The sequence below is a fragment of the Pristiophorus japonicus genome, chromosome 7 (assembly GCF_044704955.1).
Source record: "Pristiophorus japonicus isolate sPriJap1 chromosome 7, sPriJap1.hap1, whole genome shotgun sequence".
Lineage (NCBI taxonomy): Eukaryota > Metazoa > Chordata > Chondrichthyes > Pristiophoridae > Pristiophorus > Pristiophorus japonicus.
In genome coordinates this window covers 125,618,509-125,645,738 of record NC_091983.1, presented here as the reverse complement: position 1 = coordinate 125,645,738, position 27,230 = coordinate 125,618,509, and the positions used below count along the sequence as shown (strand labels likewise).

Sequence of the window (27,230 nt, the reverse complement as noted above, 5' to 3'; positions counted from 1 at the left end):
TTAAACAATTAAATTTGTAGCTGCTTTCCAATTCTTAGGAATATCTCTTGAGTTGAGCAAATTCTTAAAATGTCAGTAGATTTTCTTTATGTATCGTGAGTATATCTTGTTTTGATGGTGAACTTTGTCTCCTTTAATAGCATCTAACTTTCATTTTAACCTTCATTATCATCTGTTGATATTTGTATTCTGTTTAGCTCCTTCTCTGCTGTTCTGGAAACCTAGGCCTAGAAACTCGATAGCACAGCACCTGTTTATTGGCCAAAAGGCAGCTGCTGTAGCGCCCAGTAGCATGCTATATTGGTTAGGGTGCCCTGTAGTCATCCAGGGTGCCCAACTGAAACAGTGGCAGATTTGCGTAGGTAATGGGCTTAATGCCTGGTTCAAGCCCCGTTGTGAAATTAGGTCCCGACTGAGAGCAACAGGCACCGTGCATGCTCTGATCAGTTGTCTCAGGTGCACAACAGCCAAGCTAGCAGTATTTAAAAGGGCCATCCAAGAGGTAAGTTGAAAGAAAAATGATTTATTTGTATGTGTGCCAGGAGGAGCAGGAGGCTCCACATTAAAACTGCAGTCTACCGCCAGCCCACACTCACCCCACTCCCGATTGCCTCCCCAGCTCGCGCTCACCTTAGGCCGTCAGCCCTGCTGTACAATTTCCCACTTCCCTCCATGACCGGCAAGCTGCCTCTGGGACCGTTACTGGTGCTCGCAATTCGCTGGTAACATACAAATGAGGTCGCGGACCAATTTGCCGTGGTCCTGCCAGGCAAATTGGTCTATTGCATGCCACATTGGGCACAATAGCATCTGTTTTTTGGCCAATAAACAGGTGTGACACTATTGAGTTTCAAGGCCAAGGTTTCCAGCAGAGGAGGAGCTAAATAGAATATAAATATCAACAGATGATAATGAAAGTTAGATGTTATTAATTAAATCTTATGACACAATCCAATTTTTTGGCCCTAGTATCTAATTTAGGCAACTTCTCCTTTTCATGAGTAAAGGCAGATTTGAAGTAATTATTTAATAACTCCTATCTTGTCCATGAATTCCAGCTCCCAATATCATTTTAAGTGACTCAGTACTTTCTTTATCCTTTATTTATTGCATATATTCTTGAAAAACACTTAATGGTTTTGACCTGTTCTCAAAAATTTTATGCTCCATATTTCTTTTAGCATTTGTATTATTTTTAATCTGCTTTGGGTAAATTATAAATGTAATCAATGTTGATGCTTACCAAACTTTATGTCAGTTTTAAGAGCCTATTGCTTGTCATGAATATTTCTTTTTATAGCCCCACGTAACCTGAATGCCATTTAATCTTATTTAACCTAGCCAAAATGTATTTCAATGGATGATTTAGCAACAGTTCTGGCTACTATTGTGTTCCAATTAAGTGCCCAAAATCATGAACATACTGCCCACATACCACCCGCTTACCGCTGAAAAATGCGTTTTTGGTGAAAAAATACCTATATACGGCTGACATACCGCTCGGCGGAATATTCATCATTGACATACTGCCGAGCGATATACACACCGTCCGCCATGCAGGACCGCCCACATAACGCCCAAAAAGTCCGATTTTCATTGCATACCGCTGACATACCACTGGAGCTGCATACCGTCCTGGAAAAGGTGGTTTTACGCGGTGTTAAGTGGGCGGGAATGGGCGGAGTGCTCGGAGCTGCCATTTTTAAATCGGGAATAATCAGCTAAAACAGCACCTCTATTTCTGAGATGAACAGTAACTTTACAGTGCGATTTATAGTGGAAAAGGTATTTTTATTGGTACTGAGTAACTTATTAAGATCAAAGGCATTTTAGTTATATATTTTTCATTGAAAAATATTCTAGAGATTTAAAAAGAATGGGGCCTGTACTATCTCAGCCTGTATTGCTGACCAGCTGTCTAATGGAGGATCCAGATGTGAGAAGGTTTATTGAGCAAAGTTATCAGGGTAATTGAGGAGGTCGCAGACTGATGAGGAGGAGGAGGAGGAGGCTTTACCTCCAAAGGATTTTCGGGGAGAAGCATTCATACATGGACCTGACTGATCGACAGTACGTTTGAAGGCTGCGCTTCCGAAAAGAGGTGATCCATGAGATTTTCCAGCTCATTAAGGCAGACCTGCAGCCCAGTACCACCAACATTACTGCACTCTCTGTCACGATGAAGATGACTGCAGCAATTTCCTTTTATGCATGTGGCTCTTTTCAGGCATCAGCTGAGGACATATGCTATATTTCTCAGTATGCCACTCATCGGTGCATTTGACAGGTAACCGAAGCACTGTATGCACGCTGGATGGAATTTATAAACTTCCCAATGATCAGGGAGGCACAGTGTGACAGGGCTTTGGGATTTGCACGCATTGCCGGCTTCCCCAAGGTGCAGGGTGCTGTGGACTCTACCCAGATTGCAGCATTACAGGAGGTGTACCAAAACCATAAGGGATTTCACTCCCTCAACGTGCAGCTCATATGCGACCAGACACAGCGCATAATGGCAGTGAATGCCAACTTTCCATGGAGCATCCATGATGCGCACATCTTGCATGAGAGCACTGTGTCTGACCTATTGAAGTCTGAGCCACAAGGTAAATGCTGGATACTGGGGGACAAAAGGTACGGCCTCACCACCTGACTCTTGACCCCCCTGCGGAACCCTCAGACAGAAGCCAAGCAGCGATTTAATAAGAGCCATATAGCCACATGTAATATTATTGAAAAGACAATTGGAGTGCAGAAGCAGCGCTTTCGATGCTTGGAACATTCGGGAGGCAGGCTGCAATACCACTCTGAGCAGGTTGCTCAGTTCACAGTGGTGTGCTGCATGTTACATAATTTAGCAATCATGTGGGGACAGGAATTGTCACAGGGGATTGCGGGACCACCTGAGGAGAGAGTGCAGGAAATGAAGGAGGAAGAAGAGGGAAATGAGGAGGAGGAGGATGAGAAGGCGCTTCCAGATGAACCCATGGCATCACCCGACCCAACACCACAGTGGAGGACACGCGGACCATATGCCACTGAAAAATTGTTACATCAGCAGCTCATAAATGAATGCTTTGCTTGAATGTGGACAGCTGCGTTTTGAGACCCTGATGATCCTGATGACTGTTGCCCCAAACGTTTGACACTGTACAAGAGTGCTTAAATTCAATTCAAACATTTATGTAAAATATACAACAATTTTAAAACTTTGTAAAACTTATAACTATAAAGCTACTTTAACAACTTTAATAACAACTTTGACAAAACTTTAACAACTTTAATAAACTTTTAAAAATCAAAGTTCAATTATTCAATGAAAAAGTACAACAAAAACCCTTTATTGTCCTCTACCATGACCTCGACTGCGTGCTACACCACCCATGGGACTATTCCTCCCTTTCTTTCTCCCATCCTTCCCTTTCCCACTGAGCCCAGACCTCCCCGTGGTGGTACCAAGCCGGCGTGTAGCACTGCACCCTGAGTGCTGTCGCTATCGTTGGGGGTCAGACATTGCAGGTGCAATAAATGGGGCCTCAGAAGAAGCTTGTGATGTGGAAGGTACGGCTTCAGGGCTGGAAGATGCAGGCACCTCCCTACCCTCAGGTGCTGTCGACCTGACTACTATGGCACGGGGGTGTTCTGCGCCATGTCTTGATCCCGTCGATTGCTGCATGGCGGTTTGCTCTATCGGGATGATCACACACAACATAGCCTCCGACTGCCATTCTGATACAGGGCCACTGTACAGCAAAATTCTAAAGGGTCAAAGTGTAATAAAAAGGAAAGCCTAAAAGCTCGGTGCCTCAATGCGAGGAGTATTCGAAACCCAGGAGAGGGCTCTGAGCTAGTTAGAGTGGGTGAGAGCTCAGATGAACAGGACCCCAAGAAAGAATGCAAAAGGCAGGAGGCAACAGAGCAGAGTAGCACTGGGGTAAGTGTAAACCAGAAGGAGATAGGAAGCGACAATATGTATGAATATAAAGGGGCTGCAGGAGGGGTCAAATCATGGTTTAAAAACTAGTATTAAAACACTCTACCTAAACGCACGCAGCATTCGAAATAAAGTAAATGAGTTGACGGCACAAATCATTACAAATGGGTATGATTTGGTGGCCATTACAGAAACGTGGTTGCAGGATGGCCAAGAGTGGGAATTAAACATACAGGGGTATCTGACAATTCGGAAAGATAGACAAGAAGGGAAAGGAGGTGGGGTAGCTCTGTTAATAAAAGATTATATCAGGGCAGTTGTGAGAGATGATATTGGCTCTAAAGAACAAAATGCTTAATCATTGTGGGTGGAGATTAGAGATAGTAAGGGGAAAAAGTCACCGGTGGGCGGAGTTTATAGGCCCCCAAATAATAACTTCATGGTGGGGCGGGCAATAATCAAGGGAATAATGAAGGCATGTGAAAAAGGAACGGCAGTAATCATGGGGGATTTTTACCTACATATCGATTGGTCAAATCACAGAATGCATACGGGATTGTTTCTTATAACAGTATGTTACAGAACCTACAAGGGAGCAAGCTATCTCAGATCTGGTCCTGTGTAATGAGACAGGAATAATAAACGATCTCCTAGTAAAAGATCCTCTTGGAATGAGTGATCACAGTATGGTTGAATTTGTAATACAGATTGAGGGTGAGGAAGTAGTGTCTCAATCGAGCGTACTATGCTTAAACAAAGGGGACTACAGTGGGATGAGGGCAGAGTTGGCTAAAGTAGACTGGGAACACAGACTAAATGGTGGCACAATTGAAGACTTTTAAGGAGCTCTTTCATAGTGCTCAACAAAAATATATTCCAGTGAAAAAGAAGGGCGGTAAGAGAAGGGATAACCAGCCTTGGATAACCAAGGAAATAAAGGAGAGTATCAAATTAAAAACCAATGCATATAAGGTGGCCAAGGTTAGTGGGAAACTAGAAGATTGGGAAAATTTTTAACGACAGCAAAGAATGACTAAGAAAGCGATAAAGAAAGGAAAGATAGATTACGAAAGTAAAATTGCGCAAAACATAAAAACAGATAGTAACAGCTTTTACCAATATATAAAACGGAAGAAAGTGACTAAAGTAAGTGTTGGTCCCTTAGAAGATGAGAAGGGGGATTTAATAATGGCTGAGACCTTAAACAATTATTTTGCTTCGGTCTTCACAGTGGAAGATACAAAAACCATGCCAAAAATTGCTGGTCACAGGAATGTGGGAAGGGAGGACCTTGAGATGATCACTATCACTAGGGGGGTAATGCTGGACAGGCTAATGGGACTCAAGGTAGACAAGTCCCCTGATCCTGATGAAATGCATCCCAGGGTATTAAAAGAGATGGCGGAAGTTATAGCAGATGCATTCGTTATAATCTACCAAAATTCTCTGGACTCTGGGGAGATACCAGCGGATTGGAAAGCAGCTAATGTAATGCCTCTGTTTAAAAAAGGGGGCAGACAAAAGGCAGGTAACTATAGGCTGGTTAGTTTAACATCTGTAGTGGGGAAAATGCTTGAAGCTATCATGTAGGAAGAAATAGCAGAACATCTAGATAGGAATAGTGCAATCAAGCAGATGCAACATGGATTCATGAAGGGGAAATCATGTTTAACTAATTTACTGGAATTCTTTGAGGATATAACGAGCATGGTGGATAGAGGTGTACCGATGGATGTGGTGTATTTAGATTTCCAAAAGGCATTCGATAAGGTGCCACACAAAAGGTTACTGCAGAAGATAAAGGTACGCGGAGTCAGAGGAAATGTATTAGCATGAATCGAGAATTGGCTGGCTAACAGAAAGCAGAGAGTCAGGATAAATGGGTCCTTTTCGGGTTGGAAATTGGTGGTTAGTGGTGTGCCACAGGGATCAGTGCTGGGACCACAACTGTTTACAATATACATAGATGACCTGGAAGAGGGGATGGAGTGTAGTGTAACAAAATTTGCAGATGACACAAAGATTAGTGGGAAAGCGGGTTGTGTAGAGGACACAGAGAGGCTGCAAAGAGATTTAGATAGGTTAAGCGAATGGGCTAAGGTTTGGCAGATGGAATACAATGTCGGAAAATGTGAGGTCATCCACCTTGGAAAAAAAAACAGTAAAAGGGAATATTATTTGAATGGGGAGAAATTACAACATGCTGCGGTGCAGCGGGACCTGGGGCCTTGTGCATGAATCCCAAAAAGTTAGTATGCAGGTGCAGCAGGTAATCAAGAAGGCGAATGGAATGTTGGCCTTCATTGCGAGAGGGATAGAGTACAAAAGCGGGGAGGTCCTGCTGCAACTCTACAGGGTATTGGTGAGGCCACACCTGGAGTATTGCGTGCAGTTTTGGTCACCTCACTTAAGGAAGGATATATTAGCTTTGGAGGGGGTACAGAGACGATTCACTAGGCTGATTCCGGAGATGAAGGGGTTGTCTTATGATGATAGGTTGAGTAGACTGGGTCTTTACTCGTTGGAGTTCAGAAGGATATGGGGTGATCTTATAGAAACATTTAAAATAATGAAAGGGATAGACAAGATAGAGGCAGAGAGGTTGTTTCCACTGGTCGGGGAGACTAGAACTAGGGGGCACAGCCTCAAAATACGGGGGAGCCAATTTAAAACCGAGTTGAGAAGGAATTTCTTCTCCCAGAAGGTTGTGAATCTGTGGAATTCTCTGCCCAAGGAAGCAGTTGAGGCTAGCTCATTGAATGTATTCAAATCACAGATAGCTAGATTTTTAACCAATAAGGGAATTAAGGGTTATGGGGAGCGGGCGGGTAAGTGGAGCTGAGTCCACGGCCAGATCAGCCATGATCTTGTTGAATGGCGGAGCAGGCTCGAGGGGCTAGATGGCCTACTCCTGTTCCTAATTCTTATGTTCTTGTTATGTTCTTATGATAGAACCGCGATGTTTGCGGCTATCGTAGCCATGACCTTGAGCAGCTCTTGACCTATGTCGACACTGGCCTGTGACAGACGAACCATGTCCTGGTACACGCCCACAGCAACCGACCTTTTCTGCACCAACCTTCGTCGCTGTGGCAAAGGCACTGCAACACTGGGGGTGCCTTGCTGCGCACTGCTTGGTCCTGCAAAATCAGAGGAGACATGACGGAATCTTCTGAATACAGACTCGGTGGTGGAGGATGTTCCAGCTGGCTCACATTCGATGTTCCTGCACTTCGACTTTTTTTTTACATTTCCATTATATTTATGTTGTTATGATTTTTGTTTTGTAAAATATGCCTTAATTTTCAAACTGTAGAATTATTAATTGTTATAAATATTTTTTTAACTCTGCAATGTGTTTTTAAAGTAACTGACTGTCGACTAACTTGCTGCTCCTTCTCACTCTCTCTCCCTCCTCTTCAACACACTGCGCATGCGTGGGTGACCCCTGACCCCCGAAATTGCGGGTAAAACGCTTCTGTGAAAAAAACAGGGAGAAAAAAATCGCGCATGCGCAGTTCAGTGCCATACCATCCATTGAAAAGAAAGTCGATCTGGATCGACTACTATGTTACCGACCGGCCGCTGCAGACCGCTGGCATACAGCCGACATAACGGCGAAAATAAAACAATCAGTTTAGTCCTCTTCAGTCTCGGTGGTATGCTGGCGGTTTGAAAGGATGCACCGACGGCATACTGCCGAGAAATTGGCAGACTTTAGGAAACGACCAATTTCAGGCCCTAACTGTTTAAACACATTTTACATTCTCGCAAAAAATGCTCTTTTTGAATTTTTCTGACATTTTGTTTTCTCAAATATTTGTGTATGATGATGTCTGGATTCTCACATGTTCCTCTATTTTGACTTTGTTTATCAAGCCTGGATCATTACTAAATATAAATGCAGAATTATTTGTGTCATGTTGCTGTGTGCTAAACTAAGTAAAGGAAGCAATCCTGAAACATTTCTGAAAATCTGTTCCTCTCCTTAATTTGTAGCATTCCTTCTTTTAGTAATCAGTATTATGGAGGAGGTTGATAGGAAAAGTAATTCATTAATTGATGGTTGGGAATATATGAAGAAAGGAATGGCTCTCACCTCTTCAACTTGCCTTGCACTCAGGGTTACTTCTACAAATTGGATACATTTTTGTGCTTTTCTGTCATCTGCTCTGAAGTGTTAGGCCTGAGCAGGCATGAGATTCACTGAATATTTAAGAAGGGAAGACTCTTTTATCTCTCACACTCAGATGCCTTCCCTATATTTTGTAATTCTAGGCACTATTGTCCTTTCACTTCTTAAATTAATCTTAATTGTTAAATAAAATGCAATATTGTGGCAGTCAAACAATTTACAGAAAAATGCACTGCAATTTTAAGATTTTAATTTTGCTCAGAACTCAATGACATTGAAATTGGTATGAGTTGTGCTGTCCTTTGGGCATATAATGGGCTCAATGCAAGGCAATTTGGCAGTGGGATTACCTGTGCCCAATCTGCACTGGCATTGGTCCCACTGCTAAATTCGTCGTCCGGGCAGCAGCCTAAAACAGGCATTGGACCCCTTGAATATGTTAATTAGGGACTTAATGCCTGTTGAAGGACTCCTATATAAATTTAGTTACTAATAAATAGATCGGTAGATGCATTTATATCGTGTCTTTCACGACCACCGGACACCTCAAAGTACTTTTGGAGTGTAATCACTATTGTAATGTCGGAAAGTAGTGATGAACAGGGCAGGCACTGGATTCTTCAGCATCCCCTGCAGTTGTCAACGAAAGGTAAGCTTTATTTAAAAACATTTTTTTTTACATTTTTGTGAAGCCAGGAACGTGGTCTTCCAACTCCACAGCTCTGGCAATTGTGCCACCCCCCCCCCCCCACCCCTCCCATGCTTACTCTAAAACCCCTCCCTCAACTATGAGGCAGGCACCTGAAATGGATTTTTCTTGTGGGGTGAGCTGCCTGTGGAGACGCAACAAGTGCCTACAGCTCATGCCGAATATGTAGATCAGGCCCAAGGCTCAATTCCTGGCAATCCTTGAGCCTCTTAGTTTGGACACACATGACCCAAAAACCCAGACTTTGAGCTGCAAGAAAAATCTACCCCAGATCTATCCCCAATATATTAAACTTCTATCACACTGGGATTGAACTTTCAATGCTGCATCATCACAAGAAATAATTCAAATTGCTAAAGAAATGAATGATTCTGAAAGTTGATTAAAATTCATTATGAGACGGATGAAATGATTAAATAGGTTGAATCTAGCCTGTGGGGCTTAGGCTGTGCTTTAATGAGTCGTGAAAAAAGGAATATAAGATTAAAAGCTGCAACAGATGCTGAACTTGATGATCAAATATTCAAATCCATTTTAAATAATACAAACTACTTAAAGTCTTGCAGTCTGTTGCTTCTATATGTCGCAATTAGTTGCATCTATATGTTTATTTCATTATTTCATTTGACCAGTTTTCTCATCTCTTTTCCCTTCATCTCCTGAAGGCAGTACCTCATGATAATATCTGGTTCCATGATTACTGGTAGCACTCTGCTGCCTTGTCCAAACTGCTATTCTTTGAGTGGGCATGGCAGCTTATTTTGTACCACTACAACTAAGTCTGATCAGACCTCACATTGTCAGCTTTGTAGAAAGCCCCCAATAGTAGTGAGTATATTTACTCATGAGCTTTTTTAAGCTTTTTTTGGCTTCTCTTCTACAAGTTCTTCAAACTCGCTTACCTGCCTGTCTGCCCCAGTTTGACTGAAATATATTTATTAAGCCATGGAGTCTGGTGGGAAGAGGATGAACCTCCTCCACCCATATCTCAAATGCAGCATCTGAAAACCCCGGGTCCCTTCCAGCTTCTCCTCAGTCTGCCATTTCTGCAAGTTGAATTGAATGCAAGTTGCCTACAGCCAAATTGTATCTTCCCTTTATGAGGTGCAGGCTATCTTCAGATGACATTTTGGAGGCACAATTTTCCCAACGCCCACCATTAGAAGGGCTGCCAATCAACAGTGCTAGTAGTGCCAGAAGCCTACATATTTAAACATTACGAGGGCCCTTACATTACAACAGTAATTCCACTTCTAAAGTACTTAATTGCTGTAAAGCGCTTTGGAATGTCCTGAGGTTGTGAAAGATATTGGCCTTGAAATTGCGGCATCTCCCGGTGCGTACAAGACGCCTGAATCCGGCACTTGTGATCTGGCAAAATGTCTTTTGACAGATGACGCACCTCCCTGGGAGAAGGATCTTAGCGGGCGGAGATTTGGACTATTTGCCCAACTCTTGCCCGGCGATGTCCTTCAAGCTCTTAAGCCCGGTATAAGATAAGAGATAGAAAAAATAAATAATATTACTTATTAAAAACCCTGTCTATGAAGGTAAGTTTATTTAAATGCTATTAAAACATTTTTTTTTAATTCAAAAATATTTTTTTCCCCTAAAACATTTAATTTAATGCAATTTCTATTCATTTTAAAAAGTGAAGCGTTTTTTTTATGTTTGTATTTTATTTTATTTTCGGGGTTTTCTCATTGATGGCAATCGGAGCTCAGAGCTCCTATTACTATGAATGAGAATACTACATTATGAGTGGTGGTCCAGGCCCATGCGATCCCAGGATGTGCATAAGCTCATGGAATACATGGGCCTCTGTGCTGGGCTGCACATCTAGGCCTTGGAGCGCAAGTGTTCATTCTTCCAGGATCACCAGGTTCTTCCTTTAAAAAAATTTCAGTCGGAAGTCTCTGACCGCAATTTTTGGCCCGTTATATAAATGTAAGTTCTTTCTTTTGCTTCTCACTTGCACCCACGTGATTGGGCCGTGCTGGTTGCGTAAAGCCAATATTAGGCCTAAAGACGTGCCAAGATAAATTCCTACCCCAAAATGTCTGGTAATCATGTTCTAAATTTATTTTTTGTTTGAAAAGCTTTTAAAGTAAGTAGTTCTATTCTGCAGCACTTTCTATAATGGCATGCTGTTACTCTAAGGTTACTGTAAGGTGTATGACAAACAGGGGCAGATTGGTGATCATTATAAATTACAACACAACAGGGTCACTACTAATTAGTTTTCTCAAATATATGTTCAACAAAATATCTTTGTAAGAATGGCCTTCCTTATATTCAACACTTTTGGATCCTTGCAAATATTTGAGTTTCTATCTTAAAGAATTTATACCTTATGAGTTGAAGATTTGGAGGATGGTTTTCTTTTAATTTAGGTGAATTTGATTGGTTGTTAGAAACTGCACTGGAATGAAAATGGTGGGTAAACCTTATTCACCTTCTAATTCAATAATCAATTGCAAAATAAAGAGTAATATTTTACACTTCCTCTTTCTGATTCCTTTAATTTTTTTGAAAATCTGTCCGTTAATAGGATGAGAGTGGTTTTATTAATTTTTCTTGTCTGTTAAAAACAATATACAATGTGGTATACAAATGATCTGCTGGAGCGAACAGAGTAAAGCAATGTCTACTCGCAATTTGAAGAATTCCATTTTAAAACCTGGGGCAGGGTTCTGTAATGTACATGGGAATGGTTATTAAATCGACTGCTCGTTAAATACCAATCAAATATGAAAGATGTGTTTTTCCAATAGTATTTGGAAACATTTAACTCTGATCTTTATGAGAATTTTAGATTGTTAGTCATTAATATTCTGCCTTGCCACAGGCTTTTAAAACAGAGGGGAGATTCATGCTAATTTGTATTGCTCGTGCTAATGTTTATTAAAATGTATTTAAAGGGACCTTATCAACTGGTAAAAATTCCTCAGAAAATATTGAATCAAGTACGTAATTAAAGGCACTTGAAGTGATATAGCTTGGTCACCCGAGTGTGCCCCCCTCTGAACTCTCCTCTTCAGAAGGTAATGTGTTGGGTTATTGTTGCAACGGTGCCAACAGACCCCAGTACCTCACCTATGGTTCAGGTGTGAGCCACTGAAAGATAAATTACATGATAGTATATTATTACCATCAAAAAAAAAATCAAGAAAATCTAAGCAAATATAACCCCATGCAAGAAATTATTTTCTTGGTCTGCTGTTCTTTTCAGATTATATTCCCTTAACACTACCATGCTAGCTGGCTACCCTCTCAAGCCTGTAAATAGCAATTTAACATCTCTCTATTGGGATAGCCACATTTCATGCCTTTTCTACACACACAGATAGCAAAAACTTCAATGCTTACATTGCAGGAGTGCGACAAAGCTGTTCTGTGTGCTTAGATCATTTCATCTTAATCCTCCAGGCGATGTCATGCTTTTAACCAACCTTGAGGAAAAGATAAGCAAAAAAAATCCCACATTTTTTTTATCACAAATTCACCAACTCAACAAAAAAAGCAAAATCGTCAACCTGAAGGGTCAAACACTAGGAAAATGAATAGAATTTTAATTAGAACAACCTTGGTTCCTGGTGGAGGGCGTTAATTGTGATCCTTTTCCTAAAGTTAATCCCTGTTTTGTACGACCTCCAAGATATTTCACAAAACACTCTCACACTCTGTTATAAACATAACACCTAGGATCTACTGAAACAGTTGTTGCAACTTTGATATCCCAGTGGGTGTCTGAATCGTTTCTTCCACACCAGTGTAATTTCAAATTCTCACCACCTGAACCAGAGGAAAATATTTTAAACCCTTCTCTTTATTTCTATCTAAAATTTAAGAATTGTTTTCAGTTACAGTGGGCAGATCTCCAATCACCCTGTTTTTCAGCTGAATGAAAATTTAAAAACATTACAGTATTTCCGCTGGAGGGCTTTGATTTAGGAGGCCAGCATTCCTGCCAGAAATGGCAGGGGCCGAGTAAATATTCAAATGAGGGTACTATGATGTCATTAGAACTCAAATATCATATTTGTGTAAATCAGTGCAGCCATTTCTACTTCCTCAACCTGCCCACAAATCATAGGCAGTGTGGATAGGAGGCAGTCATTTCCAGCGCTACTTAAAGGAGTCCTCAGCTGTTCTCATTTAAATTGCTGCAGGTGTTTGGTGGACATCTTGCTGTTAGTCACAGTTGTTTTTGGCTTGTAGTGACTGGACAACAAAATTCTGGAATTTTTTGAGGATGTTTCCAATAGAGTGGACAAGGGAGAACCAGTTGATGTGGTGTATTTGGACTTTCAGAAGGCTTTCGACAAGGTCCCACACAAGAGATTAATGTGCAAAGTTAAAGCACATGGGATTGGGGGTAGTGTGCTGACGTGGATTGAGAACTGGTTGTCAGACAGGAAGCAAAGAGTAGGAGTAAATGGGTACTTTTCAGAATGGCAGGCAGTGACTAATGGGGTACCGCAAGGTTCTGTGCTGGGGCCCCAGCTGTTTACATTGTACATTAATGATTTAGACGAGGGGATTAAATGTAGTATCTCCAAATTTGCGGAGGACACTAAGTTGGGTGGCAGTGTGAGCTGCGTGGAGGATGCTATGAGGCTGCAGAGTGACTTGGATAGGTTAGGTGAGTGTGCAAATGCATGGCAGATGAAGTATAATGTGGATAAATGTGAGGTTATCCACTTTGGTGGTAAAAATATAGAGACAGACTATTATCTGAATGGTGACAGATTAGGAAAAGAGGAGGTGCAAAGAGACCTGGGTGTCATGGTATATCAGTCATTGAAAGTTGGCATGCAGGTACAGCAGGCAGTTAAGAAAGCAAATGGCATGTTGGCCTTCATAGCGAGGGGATTTGAGTACAGGGGCAGGGAGGTGTTGCTACAGTTGTACAGGGCCTTGGTGAGGCCACACCTGGAGTATTGTGTACAGTTTTGGTCTCCTAACTTGAGGAAGGACATTCTTGCTATTGAGGGAGTGTAGCGAAGGTTTGCCAGACTGATTCCCGGGACTGACATATCAAGAAAGACTGGATCAACTGGGCTTGTATTCACTGGAGTTCAGAAGAATGAGAAGGGATCTCATAGAAACGTTTAAAATTCTGACGGATTTAGACAGGTTAGATGCAGGAAGAACGTTTCCAATGTTGGGGAAGTCCAGAACCAGGGGTCACAGTCTAAGGATGGGGTTAGCCATTTAGGACCGAGATGAGGAGAAACTTCTTCACCCAGAGAGTGGTGAACCTGTGGAATTCTCTACCACAGAAAGTTGTTGAGGCCAATTCATTAAATATATTCAAAAAGGAGTTAGATGTAGTCCTTACTACGAGGGGGGATCAAGGGGTATGGCGAGAAAGCAGGAATGGGGTACTGAAGTTTCATGTTCAGCCATGAACTCATTGAAGGGTGGTGCAGGCTCGAAGGGCTGAATGGCCTACTCCTGTATCTATTTTCTATGTTTCTATGTTTCAATGTTTCTAAGCTATAAGCCAAATGGACATCCTATTGTCTATTCCATTCAAGCTAGAGGAAGAAGAGCAGCAGCAACAGGTGGAATTGCAGCTGCAGGAAGATCACAGAGAAAGAAGGAGGAGAGCTCTCAGTTTTACATCGTGCTCAATTTTCTTTATCATTGAAGACAATGGAAAAGAAAATCGAGTGTGGTATTAAACAGGCTGCTGATTCGCACTACTGCTGTAGACCAATTTCACCTCCAATGTTTAAGTGCAAAGATGAGGTTACAAAATGAGAGATACCAATTTTTAGAAAAAAGTGTTGTGCATTAGAAGGCACCAGAGAAAAAAACGAGTAAGAAGAATGGGATAGGTATGTGTCACAAAAATATATAATATCTAGTTGGTCAGTCGGCTAGAATTTGCACAATATAAATCTGTAATTGGCTAGTGTAAGGAGTAACAATTTAATAAATTAATCTATTGGTTATAATCACAAAACTTCATGTGCATACATCTTGGAATCTTGCCTGTTACCGTAACACTCTGAAGTAGAACAATACAAACAATTTAATTCTTTAAATAAAAATTATTCTGTAGGAAGCTGAAGAAAAACAATTTTGATGCAAGCAAGTTGAAGGTGATGACGGGTGAATGGTTTACTGAAGTTAAAACCAAGCGCTATGGAGATATTTCCAGTGGTATAGACATCCTGAAGAATGCATTTAACAGAAAAAAGAAGATTCCAGGTAATTTTTCCTTGAAAAGTTTTCCTTTTCCAATTTTCTTTCCTCCCTGGAGGTATTGACTCATGCTATGTTACAATTCTGACAATGCTGGTTTCCGTCCAGTACCTTGACCAAATTACTATTCTTCATGTGTGAGCCTTCCCTTCGCCCCCCCATTAGCGGCCTTGCCTTCAGTCATCTAGGATGCACAGCTCTCTCCACTTCCCTTTCCTCCATTAAGGCCCTCCTTAAATACCCACCCCTTTTGGTTGTCCCTCTTAATATCGCCTTCTTTGTCTCAGTGTCCAGTTTTGTCTGATTCTGCCTCTGTGACGTGGCTGTGAAGTTTTTCTATGTTGAAGGCACTATATAAATGAAAATTGTTGTTATTGCTGTGGACAGTCAAGGAATGATTTTTCAAATGCATGATCCAAGTGTAGAGTCACGAGCATTAAAGCTAATTGATGGAAAATCATGACGAGCATACCCATGATGGTGCCAATGCGTGCTCTCTTTGGTTACGGCTCCATACCAGGAGCATGCATTCAGAAATGCAACCTGATTCCAGTGCTGATGGCCTATTCTACCATAGTGACATTACAGCCAAAGCTCATCCTGTCCTCATGTGATGTCCTCACATTTACATCTTTGCAGCAGGAGTGAATGAATAGTGGTCAGGAGGAGCAAACTTGCTCAATAATTCCCTTCCCTAGCTCAGGGATACTAAAGCTAATTGTGGTGCCTTACCATTGCCCTGCCTGGCATCAACTCAGACCAGGGACTATTCTGTAATCTTCCTTGTCTGTATGGCTCAGTTCCTCAGAGCACTTATCAACTGAACCATTGGGCCAGTGGTGTACCTGTTCCGACATCTGGGCAGACAATTTTCTCTATTCACTTTGGAATTTTAATCTCATTCTAAAGGCCAAACCCCCCCAAGAAATCTTACTATAGTCTTATCCAAGGGACATTTTTAGATTATTTGATATTGAGCTTAATGAAATTCTGATCAAATAAAATTCTGATTGTAATCACTTACACTTTTTAAGATGCACGTGCGTAGACAAATTTCATATTGGGGAAGAAAATGAATCTAAATAGGAAATGAGCCCAAACAGTAGGTTAACACCCTTTCCATTGGTTAATCACTGGATGTTGATTTCACACTATTATTATTTTTCATTTACTTTTTTTTTTGCTGCCACTGACATTTAATAAATCTGTTTTGCATGGTAGACCAGATCTTATAAAATTGGACACAGTGGAGAGTATGAGAAAGTTGTTGTTCATGAATTGCTGTTTATTTCTGATGTGCAGTTGTTCAGGAAATTGCAGCGAAGGCTTCAAAGGATGCAAGTGTGTTTCTCAGTCCAGCCCCTCGATATCAAAACATTTCTCCAGAGCCTGAAACCTTCAAGTCAGAGAAAAGGTAGGAAATGTTTATAGAAATGCACAATGTGTAATGCTTATATTGCTCGTGGGTACTGAGCTGGTATTTAAGGAGTTAAAGGAATGATGGCAATTGTTCCCTTAGGATGAAGAATTATATGTGTTTCCTTCATGTGTGTCTGAGCAGAGAAAGGAATTTCACACAAACATATTAAACCCATACGCTAATATACAAATATTCAAATTTCAAGCCAGACTGTTTTTAAGAATTTCTAATATTAGAAGAAAAGCTGTCTATTCAGACAAAATACTTCTGTGAAATAACATTTTGTCATGCTTTTCAGTTTTTTCTGGTTAATTACTAACCTGTTTTTTTTACTGATAAAGTAGCTTGTTCCACTCAGGATCTAATGTTATTCCTTTGTCTTCTATCACATTTAAACCCTTGGGTCCCTGATACTGCTCTCCACAGTGCTTGGGAATTGCCGAGTTCCCAGATGCTATGGGGAGGAAATGGGGTGAAGTTCCAGTATGTCTGGTCTGCGACCCCTTTATAATGATGGGGTTTCTGAGGCTGTCTCATAGAGGTGATCCTGGGCCTGCACCGAAACACAGGGCAAATTGGGAAATGAAGTGGGGAAGGGCATTCCCAGCCCTCCCACCTCAGTTTTATCTCTGATTGATGGAAGGGCACCCATTTTGAGGGGGGTCTGAAGAAGCCGGCATTAGGACTTGCATCTGGGACCACCTCTAATCATAAGATCTGAGGGGGGTCAGACAGCAAGGCAAGGGAGGTCTAAGAAAGTAAGTCATATCTTCTTTTGCAGTCTTCCCAGCAAGAAGGCCCTGAGCTCTGCCTGTGTTCGTGGCACAATGCCCTGCGGGAGGTGGGACTGCGTCAGAAGTGCGACCAATTCATATGACAAGATTTGTCAAATTTGGACAGAGCAAGAGCAGATGGAGGAATGATAGGGACCACACTTGAAAGAATCAAAAGTATTTTTTGTGAAAAAAAAGAAAGTCAGTTATTTCATTCTGGTTTCTTCTGACCTGGAGGTCTAAATTTACCAACCTGCAAACTCTCCTCACCAGCACTTCTGTTGGATATCAGGATGTCCCTATGTACAGCAATTAAACAATATGATCTTAAAGGGACAGGCCAGCTGCACTTCAGCAGCATAAAAATAATTGTGTGTAAACTGCAAAATATATGGGAGAAATTAAATATTTGTAATGTTTATTTCTCAAACATTTTTAATGCATTTCTCTTGCATCTTGCATGCTTTTCTCACATATATGTTGCGGTGTACACACAGATGAAATGACATTCTCTTCTGCATGTACAAGCATAGTATTGATTCAAGATCATAAGGAAGGGATGTGGAAAATAAATACATACATAGGCCCCAAAAATCCATTCTGAAACACAATAGAAGTGCTGCTCTGTCACTGTCACAGCGGTGGAGCAGCACACCCATCATGCCGAGGATCAAAGTTCCTGACCCTGGTAGATTTCCCGGGATTAGGTAATTTGAACAGTCATGACAAACACCCGTGCCAGTATTGGTGCAGTTCAGGACCCACTAGATGGGAGGGGGTGCCAGTAAAATGTGGTGCTGGCCAGTTACTTATGGGTAAAGATTGCAGGTCTGGTTGTCGACAAGTAGAAATTACAAAATTGGCTCCTTTATAGGAAGGTCCCATTTCAGCTAGGCCAAACCTACCATGAGTGATCCAGGCCATGAATTTGAGCCCTATGTCTGCCATAGAAGGTATTGCACTCCTGCCTCTGGCTGTCATACAGTAAGTACATTGAGGGCAGCAGAGACGGGAATTCTGGTGAGAGATGCCAACCCATTGGTTCCACCTCCATTAATGATGTCAGATTGCTAGGGGGCAGGCACATTCCTGTCCACTCCTGTCCCCACAAGAAATCTCAGCAGAAGACACAAGTGGCTGGATATCCAATGTTACTGGGCGCTGCCCCAAATTCCAGTGCTGAATGTCTATTCCCATACCAGATGTGTTCCAAATCTGTTGGTAAATAGGGCGATTCAGGGCCATAATCTCAAAAGGTGCGACAGCACTGCCTTAGAATACCAATCTAGTGCCATTTATTGACAAATTATGGGCACTTTTATTCTGTGAGTCTGCGCTCGCTAGGAAACCGGGTTGAAATTTTTCAAATTTGCTCTGTGTTGGACGGGCAACAGAGGAAGCGACTTCATCCCATCAGTCTGGATTGGATTCAAACCCTGGTCCCAGAAGTGAAGGGATACTGTTTAGTCAATTCAGTATGAATATTCTGGCTATTGTTGTGCCAGATTTACAAAAAAGGACGTGACATTGCAAATGACGGACAAATTCTCTGGAATTTCTGCTAGTATAATTACAGGAGGCTTTTGCCAGTTCGACGGAGTACTGCTCTCCAGAGTACTAAACTCGGAATTTGGTGAGTGAAGGAGTTTGGTGCATTGAGGGAAGTGGTGCTGTTCTGGTACTTTAAAAAATAAGGAGCGGTGCGAAAGAGCGAGCATGAGACATTGAGATCTGAGAATGAAGTCTAGAGCCATTAATTAAAATTAATAGTTTAAACAAGATACAAACTAGATTCTAAATGAGGGAACAGAGATTTGTTTAGATCATGAAGGGGAAGCTAAGACCTGTTGCTTACAATTCCTGTGCCATGTGGAAACTTCAGGACACTTCATGTGTCTTGGGGGACCACATGTGTAGGAAGTGTTTCCAGCTGCTAGAGCTCAAACTCAGGGTTTCTGAGCTTGAGGGGCAGCTGGAGTCACTGTGGAGCATTAGGGAGGCTGAGAGTTTCCTCGAGTTGGAAACCCCACAGGCAGATAGAGTTCAGAATAGTAAATGGGTGGCCATCCAGAAGAGAAGGCAGAGGCAGGGAGTGCAAGAGTCTTCGGGGTGTATGTGACTCTCAAACCGGTACTCAGCATTGGAGACGGCTGGGAGTGATGGTACCTTGAAGGAGTGTGTTAAGTCCTGACTCTAATGTACTGACTTGCACGAGACACATGCTGAAGTCAAGGTCACTCAGGACCTGCACCTTTAATTCCAGCTCTCCAGTGCTGCACTTGCCTGAGACTTACCTTTATATACCACGGTGGGACAGGTATGGAGTGTCTCCTGCAAGTGCACCCCTGGTGGTAAGGTATGCTTATTGTTACAGGTCATATCCAGTTACAGTCATGTATAGCATGGTAAGATACAGTTATATATAGTAATGTGAGATACATGACATCACTCTCCTCCAAGGTCTTATTGCCTTTATAGATACAGTCTCTCAGGTGGTCTGCGCTCTCGCGTGGAGCGTCTTAGTTGTGGTTCAGTTGTTTGCCTTGGTGCCTGTTTTTCGTTCGGTGTGATTGCTGGTATCTTGCCTGGGCTGTCTGTGAGGCTGCCCTTTCCTCAGCTTGTTCCCTCTGTCTGTCCACCAGGTGTGGTGTGAGTTCCACATTGTAGTCTGCCTCTGGTTTTTCAGTGTTATCAGTGAATCTACTTTTTACTTAGTCTACATGCCTCCGGCAGGTTTGGCCATTGTCCATTTGTACAACCAGTAGCCTGTTTCTCTCTTTGTCTGTTACTGTCCCTGCAAGCCATTTGGGACCCCGGCCATAGTTTAGCACAAACACTTTGTCCCCTATCTCATTCTACCTCTCCCTCGAATGTCGGTCATGGTACTCAGTTAGCTTCCGGCGCTTTGCCTCAACAATTTCATGCATGTCTGGGAGGATTAACGAGAGCCTGGTCTTTAAGGTTTGTTTCATCAATAGTTGCACGAGGGGAACCCCAGTCAACGAATGCAGACGAGATCTGTATGCCAGCAGCAGTCGCAACAGGCGTCTCTGCAGCATGGGACCTTGGATTCTGAGCATGCCTTGTTTAATGATCTGCACTGCTCGCACCGCCTGGCCATTGGAGGCCGGCTTGAAAGGTGCCGTCTTAACGTGATTTATACCGTGGTCAACTATAAAATCATGAAATTCTGCGCTGGTGAAGCACGGACCATTATCACTGACCAATATGTCAGGAATGCCGTGCGTTGCAAACATGGTTCTAAGGCTCTCCACAGTGGTGGAGGTGGTGCTCGAGTTTAAAATGGTGCACTCGATCCATATTGAAAATGCATCAACGACTACGAGGAACATTTTGCCCATGAATGGGCCCGCATAGTCGACTTGCACCCGCGACCACGGTTTGGTGGGCCAGGGCCAGGGGCTTAGGGGGGGCCTCACTGGGGGCATTACTGAGTTGGGCACAAATGGTGCACCGACGGACGCAGAGCTCCAAGTCCGCGTCAATGCCAGGCCACCAAACATGGGATCTGGCTATGGCCTTCATAAGGATGATCCCTGGGTGCTTGCGATGGAGCTCTCGGACAAACGCCTCCCTGCCTCATAAGGGCATAACTACTCGGCTGCCCACATCAGGCAGTCTGCTGTAGTGAGAGTTCATGCATGTGCCTATGGAAGGGTTTGACCTCCTCGGGGTAGGCATCACGAGCCTCTGCCCAGTCACCAGTTAAAACGCATCTTTCAACTAGAGATAACTTGGGTTCGCTGGTTGTCCAGGCTCTGATTTGGCGAGCCGTCATGTGCGAACCTGTGGATTTAAAGGCATTGATTGCCATGACCATCTCACAGTCCTGTTCGGCAGACCTTTCTGTGGTCGTCAGGGGTAGCCTGCTAAGCGCGTCGGCACAGTTGTCTGTGCCTGGTCTGTGCCTTATCGTGTAGTCGTAAGCCACCAGCATGAGTGCCCATCGCTGAATGCGCGCCGAGGTTTTGGCGTTGATTGCCTTGCACTCAGGTAGTAGGGACATGAGGGGTTTGTGGTCGGTTTCTAACGCAAACTTGGTCCCAAAAAGGTATTGGTGCATCTTTTTGACACCGTACACGTACGCGAGCGCCTCCTTCTCAACCATACCGTACCCACGCTCCGCCCGCGAAAGTGACCTGGAGACATAAGCAACGGGCTGCAATTTACCCGCATCATTGACGTGCTGTAAAACGCACCCGATCCCGTACGCTGACGTATCACACGTAAGGACTAACTTTTTACCTGGATCAAAAAAGGCTAAAACACTCTTGGAACATAGAAGGTTGCGTGCCTTATTGAAGACGCGTTCTTGGGCGTCCCCCCAAAACCAATCGCACCCCTTTCTGAGTAGCACGTGGAGATGCTCCAGCAGCGTGCTCAAGTTCTGCATAAAGTTACCAAAGTAATTGAGTAGCCCGAGAAAGGCGCGCAGTTCCGAGACATTCCGGGGCCTGGGTGCCAGGCGAATCGCTTCGGTTTTGGATTCTGTTGGGCGGATTCCATCAGTGGCAATCCTTCTGCCCAAAAATTCAACCTCAGGCGCGAGAAATAGACACTTGGATTTCTTAACTCTTAGGCCTACCCGATCCAATCGACTTAGTACTTCCTCAAGATTGCGGAGATGAGAGTCGGTGTCCCTGCCCGTGATGAGTATGTCATCTTGAAACACAACCGTCCCCGGGATGGACTTGAGCAGAATTTCCATGTTGCGCTGGAATATAGCAGCTGCCAACCTGATGCCGAATGAGCATTAATTGTACACAAAAAGGCCTCGATGTGTGTTGATGGTGGTGAGTAGCTTTACTCTTCGGTCAGTTCTTGCGTCATATACGCAGATGTGAGGTCAAGTTTTGAGAAAAGTTTTCCTCCAGCCAACGTGGCAAATAGGTCCTCCACTCTGGGCAGCAGGTATTGGTCCTGTAGGGAGACTCTGTTTGTGGTAGACTTGCAATCCCCACAGATTCGCACGGATCCATCAGGCTTCATGACGGGGACGATGGGGCCTGCCCAGTCGCTGAATTCCATGGGAGAAATTATGCCTTCCCGCAGAAGCCGGTCCAGTTCGTTTTCAATCTTTTCTCTCATCACATAAGGCACAGCTCTAGCCTTGTGATGGACCGGTCTGGCATTCTGTGTGATGTAGATTCTAACTTTAGCCCCTTTGAAGGTGCCCACACCTGGCTGAAAGAGATGTTCAAAACGGCTTAGAACTGTTGAGCAGGAGGTCCGTTCCTCTGATGACATGGCGTGAACATCATCCCACTTCCAATTAAGTTCTGCTAGCCAGCTTCTCCCCAACAGGGCTGGGTGATCCCCGGGACAATCCACAGGGAAAGTCGGTTCACCATCCCTTTGTGTGTGACCGAGAGCATGGCGCTGCTAAGGACTGGGACAATTTCTTTAGTATAAGTCCTTAGTTTGGTGTCGATCTTTGTGAGTTTTGGTCTGTTGCTTTTGTGCGGCCACAGCTGTTCAAATTGTTGAATGCTCATGAGGGATTGACTGGCCCCGTGTCCAGTTCCATGTTGACGAGTATCCCGTTGAGTAGAACCCTCATCATAATTGGAGGCGTCTTGGTGTAAGAACAGTGGACATTGATTGTGTTAACCCGCTGTACCTCGGCGTCCCGTGTACTGTTCCAACCGTCTTCTGGTCCACTTTCCAACCCTTCCGATTCGTATACCAGCCGAGCTGCTGTTTTTCTGCACATGCGAGCCAGATACCCTGTGTAGTTGCAGTTTCTGCAAACAGCATGCTGAAATCGACACATCCTGGTTGAGTGCCTTCCTCCACATCTCCAACACAGACCGTTTCCATTGTTTCCGAAGGATGAGCTGCATTTGGCTGATCTCCCTTGAGCTTCTCTCAATCTGTTGTTGATTGCTCGCATTGTGGGTTGATGAGGTGTGATCGGCCGTTCATGTGGCCCTTGATTTTGATGGCTTCTGGCGCCACTGTCTGCTGTTGAAGGCCTGCTCTTCTGCCTTTGCCTGTGTGTGGGGGTAGCGGTTTGTTTCACAATGTGAACCCCTTGTTCCGATGCCTTGTTGGTTGTCGTACCCGAAGTATAGATCAGCCTCGTTTCTTCTTCGCCTGCCAAGAACATCTGTGCGACCAGTGCTGCTGATCTAGAATCAAGTTCTTAGTCCCTATAAGCTTTCGGAATATGCCTGCGTGGCCTATTCCTTCAATAAAAAAGTCTCTCAGTACTTCTCTCCTTAGTTCGGGGAACTTACATGAACTAGCCAGCCTCCGAAGTTCCGCCATGAAGTCGGGTATGCTCTGGCCCACACAGCGTCTGTAGTTGTAGAACCTGTGTCTGACCATGTGTAGGCTGCTTGCTGGCTTCAGGTGGTCTCTCACCAGTGTGCTCAACTCCTCAAACGACTTGCTTGCTGGTTTCTCGGGTGCCAGCAGGTCTTTCATTAAAGCGTATGTTTTCGAGCCACAGCTGGTCAAGAGATGGGCTCTTCTCTTGTCTGCCTTATCGTTGCCCAGCCAGTCTTTGGTCACAAAGCTTTGCTGGAGCCTTTCTATAAAGTCATCCCAATTGTCTCCAGCATTGTATTTCTCATCTGAGCTGTTGGTAGCCATTCTGTGGATTCTGTGATCCCGTAACTCATCGCCACTGTTAAGTCCTGACTCTAATGTACTGACTTACATGAGACACATGCTGAAGTCAAGCTCACTCAGGACCTGCACCTTTAATTCCAGCTCTCCAGTGCTGCACTTGCCTGAGACCTCCCTTTATATACCACAGTGGGACAGGTATGGAGTGTCTCCTGCAAGTGCATCCCTGGTGGTAAGGTATGCTTATCGTTACAGGTCATATCCAGTTACAGTCATGAATAGCATGGTAAGATACAGTTATATACAGTAATGTGAGATACATGACAGTGTGCAGTCCAGAACATGGCACCAAAGGGCAAGGGACTGCACAAGGGGGAACAGCAAAGCGTCGAAATGCAGTCATTATTGGAGATTCCATAGTTAAGGGGACAGACATGCGTTTCTATAACCGTCATCGTGAGTCCCGCATGGTGTGTTGCCTCTCTGCTGCCAGGGTAAAGGACATCATGGAGAGGGTGCAGAATATTCTGCAAGGGGAAGGGAGTGAACCAGAAGTTGTGGTACACATTGGTACCAACGACATAGAGAGGGCAAGTATTGAGGTCCTACAGTCAGACCTTCAGGAGCTAGGGAGGAAGTTAAAAAGGAGGACCTTGAAGGTAGTAATCTCTGGATTACTTCCAGTGCCATGCGCCAACGAAAGTAGAAATAGGAAGATAGGGAGGATCAATGCGTGGCTTAAGGCATGGTGCAGGAGGGAGGGCTTCAGATTCTTGGGACATTGGGACCAATTACATAATTAGGCGGGAAATTGTGTTCGGGAAATTGATGGGATTGAAGGCCGATAAATCCCCGAGGCCTGATAGTCTGCATCCCAGAGTACTTAAGAAAGTGGCCCCAGAAATAGTGGATGCATTGGTGATCATTTTCCAACAGTCTATCGACTCTGGATCAATTCCTTTGGACTGGAGGGTAGCTAATGTAACACCACTTTTTAAAAAAGGAGAGAGAGAGAAAACAGGTAATTATAAACCGGTTAGCCTGACGTCAACAGTGGGGAAAATGTTGGAATCAATTATTAAAGATAAAATAGCAGCGCATTTGGAAAGCAGTGAAAGGATCGGTCCAAGTCAGCATGGATTTATGAAAGGGAAATCATGCTTGACAAATCTTCTAGAATTTTTTGAGGATGTAACTAATAGAATGACAAGGGAGAATCAGTGGATGGGGTGTATTTGGACATTCAAAAGGCTTTTGACAAGGTCCCACACAAGAAATTGGTGTGCAAAATTAAAGCACATGGTACTGACATAGATAGAGAACTGGTTGGCAGACAGGAAGCAGAGAGTTGGGATAAACGGGTCCTTTTCAGAATTGTAGGTAGTGACTATTGGGGTGTCGCAGGGCTCAGTGCTGGGACCCCAGCTATTTACAATATACATTAATGATTTAGATGAAGGAATTGAATGTAATATCTCCAAGTTTTCAGATGACACTAAGCTGGGTGGCGGTGTGAGCTGTGAGGAGGATGCTAAGAGACTGCAGGGTGACTTGGACAGGTTAGGTGAGTGGGCAAATGCATGGCAGATGCAGTATAATGTGGATAAATGTGAGGTTATCCACTTCGGGGGCAAAAACACAAAGGCAGAATATTATCTGAATGGTGACAGATTAAGAAAAGGGGAGGTGCAACGAGACCTGGGTATCATGGTATATCAGTCATTGAAAGTTGGTATGCAGGTACAGCAGGCGGTGACGAAGGCAAATGGTATATTGGCCTTCATAGCTAGGGGATTTGAGTATAGGAGCAGGGAGGTCTAACTGCAGTTGTACAGGGCCTTGGTGAGGCCACACCTGGAATATTGTGTTCAGTTTTGGTCTCCTAATCTGAGGAAGGAAGTTCTTGCTATTGAGGGAGTGCAGCGAAGGTTCACCAGACTGATTCCCGGGATGGCAGGACTGACATATGAGGAGAGACTGGATCAACTGGGCCTGTATTCACTGGAGTTTAGAAGGATGAGGGGGGATCTCATAGAAACATATAAAATTCTGACGGGACTGGACAGGTTAGACGCAGGAAGAATGTTCCCGATGTTGGGGAAGTCCAGAACCAGGGAGCACAGTCTAAGGATAAGGGGTAAGCCATTTAGGACTGAGATGAGGAGAAACTACTTCACTCAGAGAGTTGTTAACCCGTGGAATTCTCTATCGCAGAGAGTTGTTGATGCCAATTCGATGGATATATTCAAGTGGGAGTTAGATATGGCCCTTACAGCTAAAGGGATCAAGGGGTATGGAGAGAAAGCAGGAAAGGGGTATTGAGGTGAATGATCAGCCATGATCTTATTGAATGGTGGTGCAGGCTCGAAGGGCCGAATGGCCTACTCCTGCACCTATTTTCTATGTTTCTATGTTTCTATGAGGGTGATGGTGGTGGAAGCAATCAATAATTTCAAGAGGAAATTGGATAGGCACTGGAGGAAAATAAACTTGCAGGGCTAAGGGGATAGAGCAGGGGAATGGGCCTGACTCTACAGAGAGCCGGCATGAACTCGATGGGTTGAATGGCCTCCTTCTGCTTTGTAATGACTCTATGGGGTAGACTTTCCCCAAGGCCCTCACCGCCTGATTTCCGCCCAAAAAATACCGCTAAGCTTCATCAGTTAACTGCCGGTGAAAGTTTCCACTAATTAGGTAATTAAAACCGCCCGGTGAGAAAATGGTTCTTACACCAAGATTCTCAGCGGTTTCTGGGCGGTTACAGCTGAAAGTAGCGCGAATGGGCAGTTCTTAAAATTAAAAAGAAATTTACACCAAGGTTGCGGTTGGGCCGAGGAGGGGAGAAAACTCAAAAAATATTTTTTTACTTTAACAAAAAATAAAAAGTTATAAAACATTCTCAAGACACTTTTGAATGTAATCGGCACTTTAGAATTTTAAAAAGTTATAAAAAACTAACTTACCTTTCTTTTCAGGGTACTCACCTACCGCTGTGTTCCAGGCAGCTTTTCGTAAGCTGTTTACTCGGCGGTGTGTATGGGTCCTCCACTGATGGGCGGTTTGCTACCCAGTGGTCGTTTCAAAATGTGGGCGGAACTCTTTAAAAAATTAAGAGGAAACTTTTGCCGGGCGGTTTTTCATCAAAAAACAGCTGTACTGCCGAGAAAATCGTCAAAAATGAAGGCGAAAGTTTAGCTATGATTCTATATTTTTACGACTGTTCGATCATTTTTAGATTTAAATTTCATCTAACATTAGTACCACTTTGTCTTTTTTTTAACAGGCTGTTAAAAGAAACAGAATCCGTACCAGAGGCAAAGGCAACAATGTCTCAATCACAGCTTCAGGTTAGAATAAGGTTCCTGACCTATTTAGCTGTCGTTAAAAATAAATGCTGCCTGGTCCATTTACAGTACCCTGGCTGGGAGGATGCCAATGTCAAATGTGCA

General features: G+C 43.5%; 1 protein-coding gene across 3 annotated transcripts in view; it reads left to right on the top strand.

The window, feature by feature from the left end:
- Positions 1–27,230, top strand: part of LOC139267266 (synaptotagmin-like protein 1) — a 338,973-nt gene that overhangs the window by 118,699 nt on the left and 193,044 nt on the right. For all 3 annotated transcript variants that reach the window (XM_070885306.1, XM_070885305.1, XM_070885304.1), the window contains exons 3-5: positions 14,852–15,000; positions 16,297–16,408; positions 27,065–27,128. In XM_070885306.1, the coding sequence (XP_070741407.1) occupies positions 14,852–15,000; positions 16,297–16,408; positions 27,065–27,128 (325 nt within the window). The remainder of the gene's footprint in view (positions 1–14,851; positions 15,001–16,296; positions 16,409–27,064; positions 27,129–27,230) is intronic.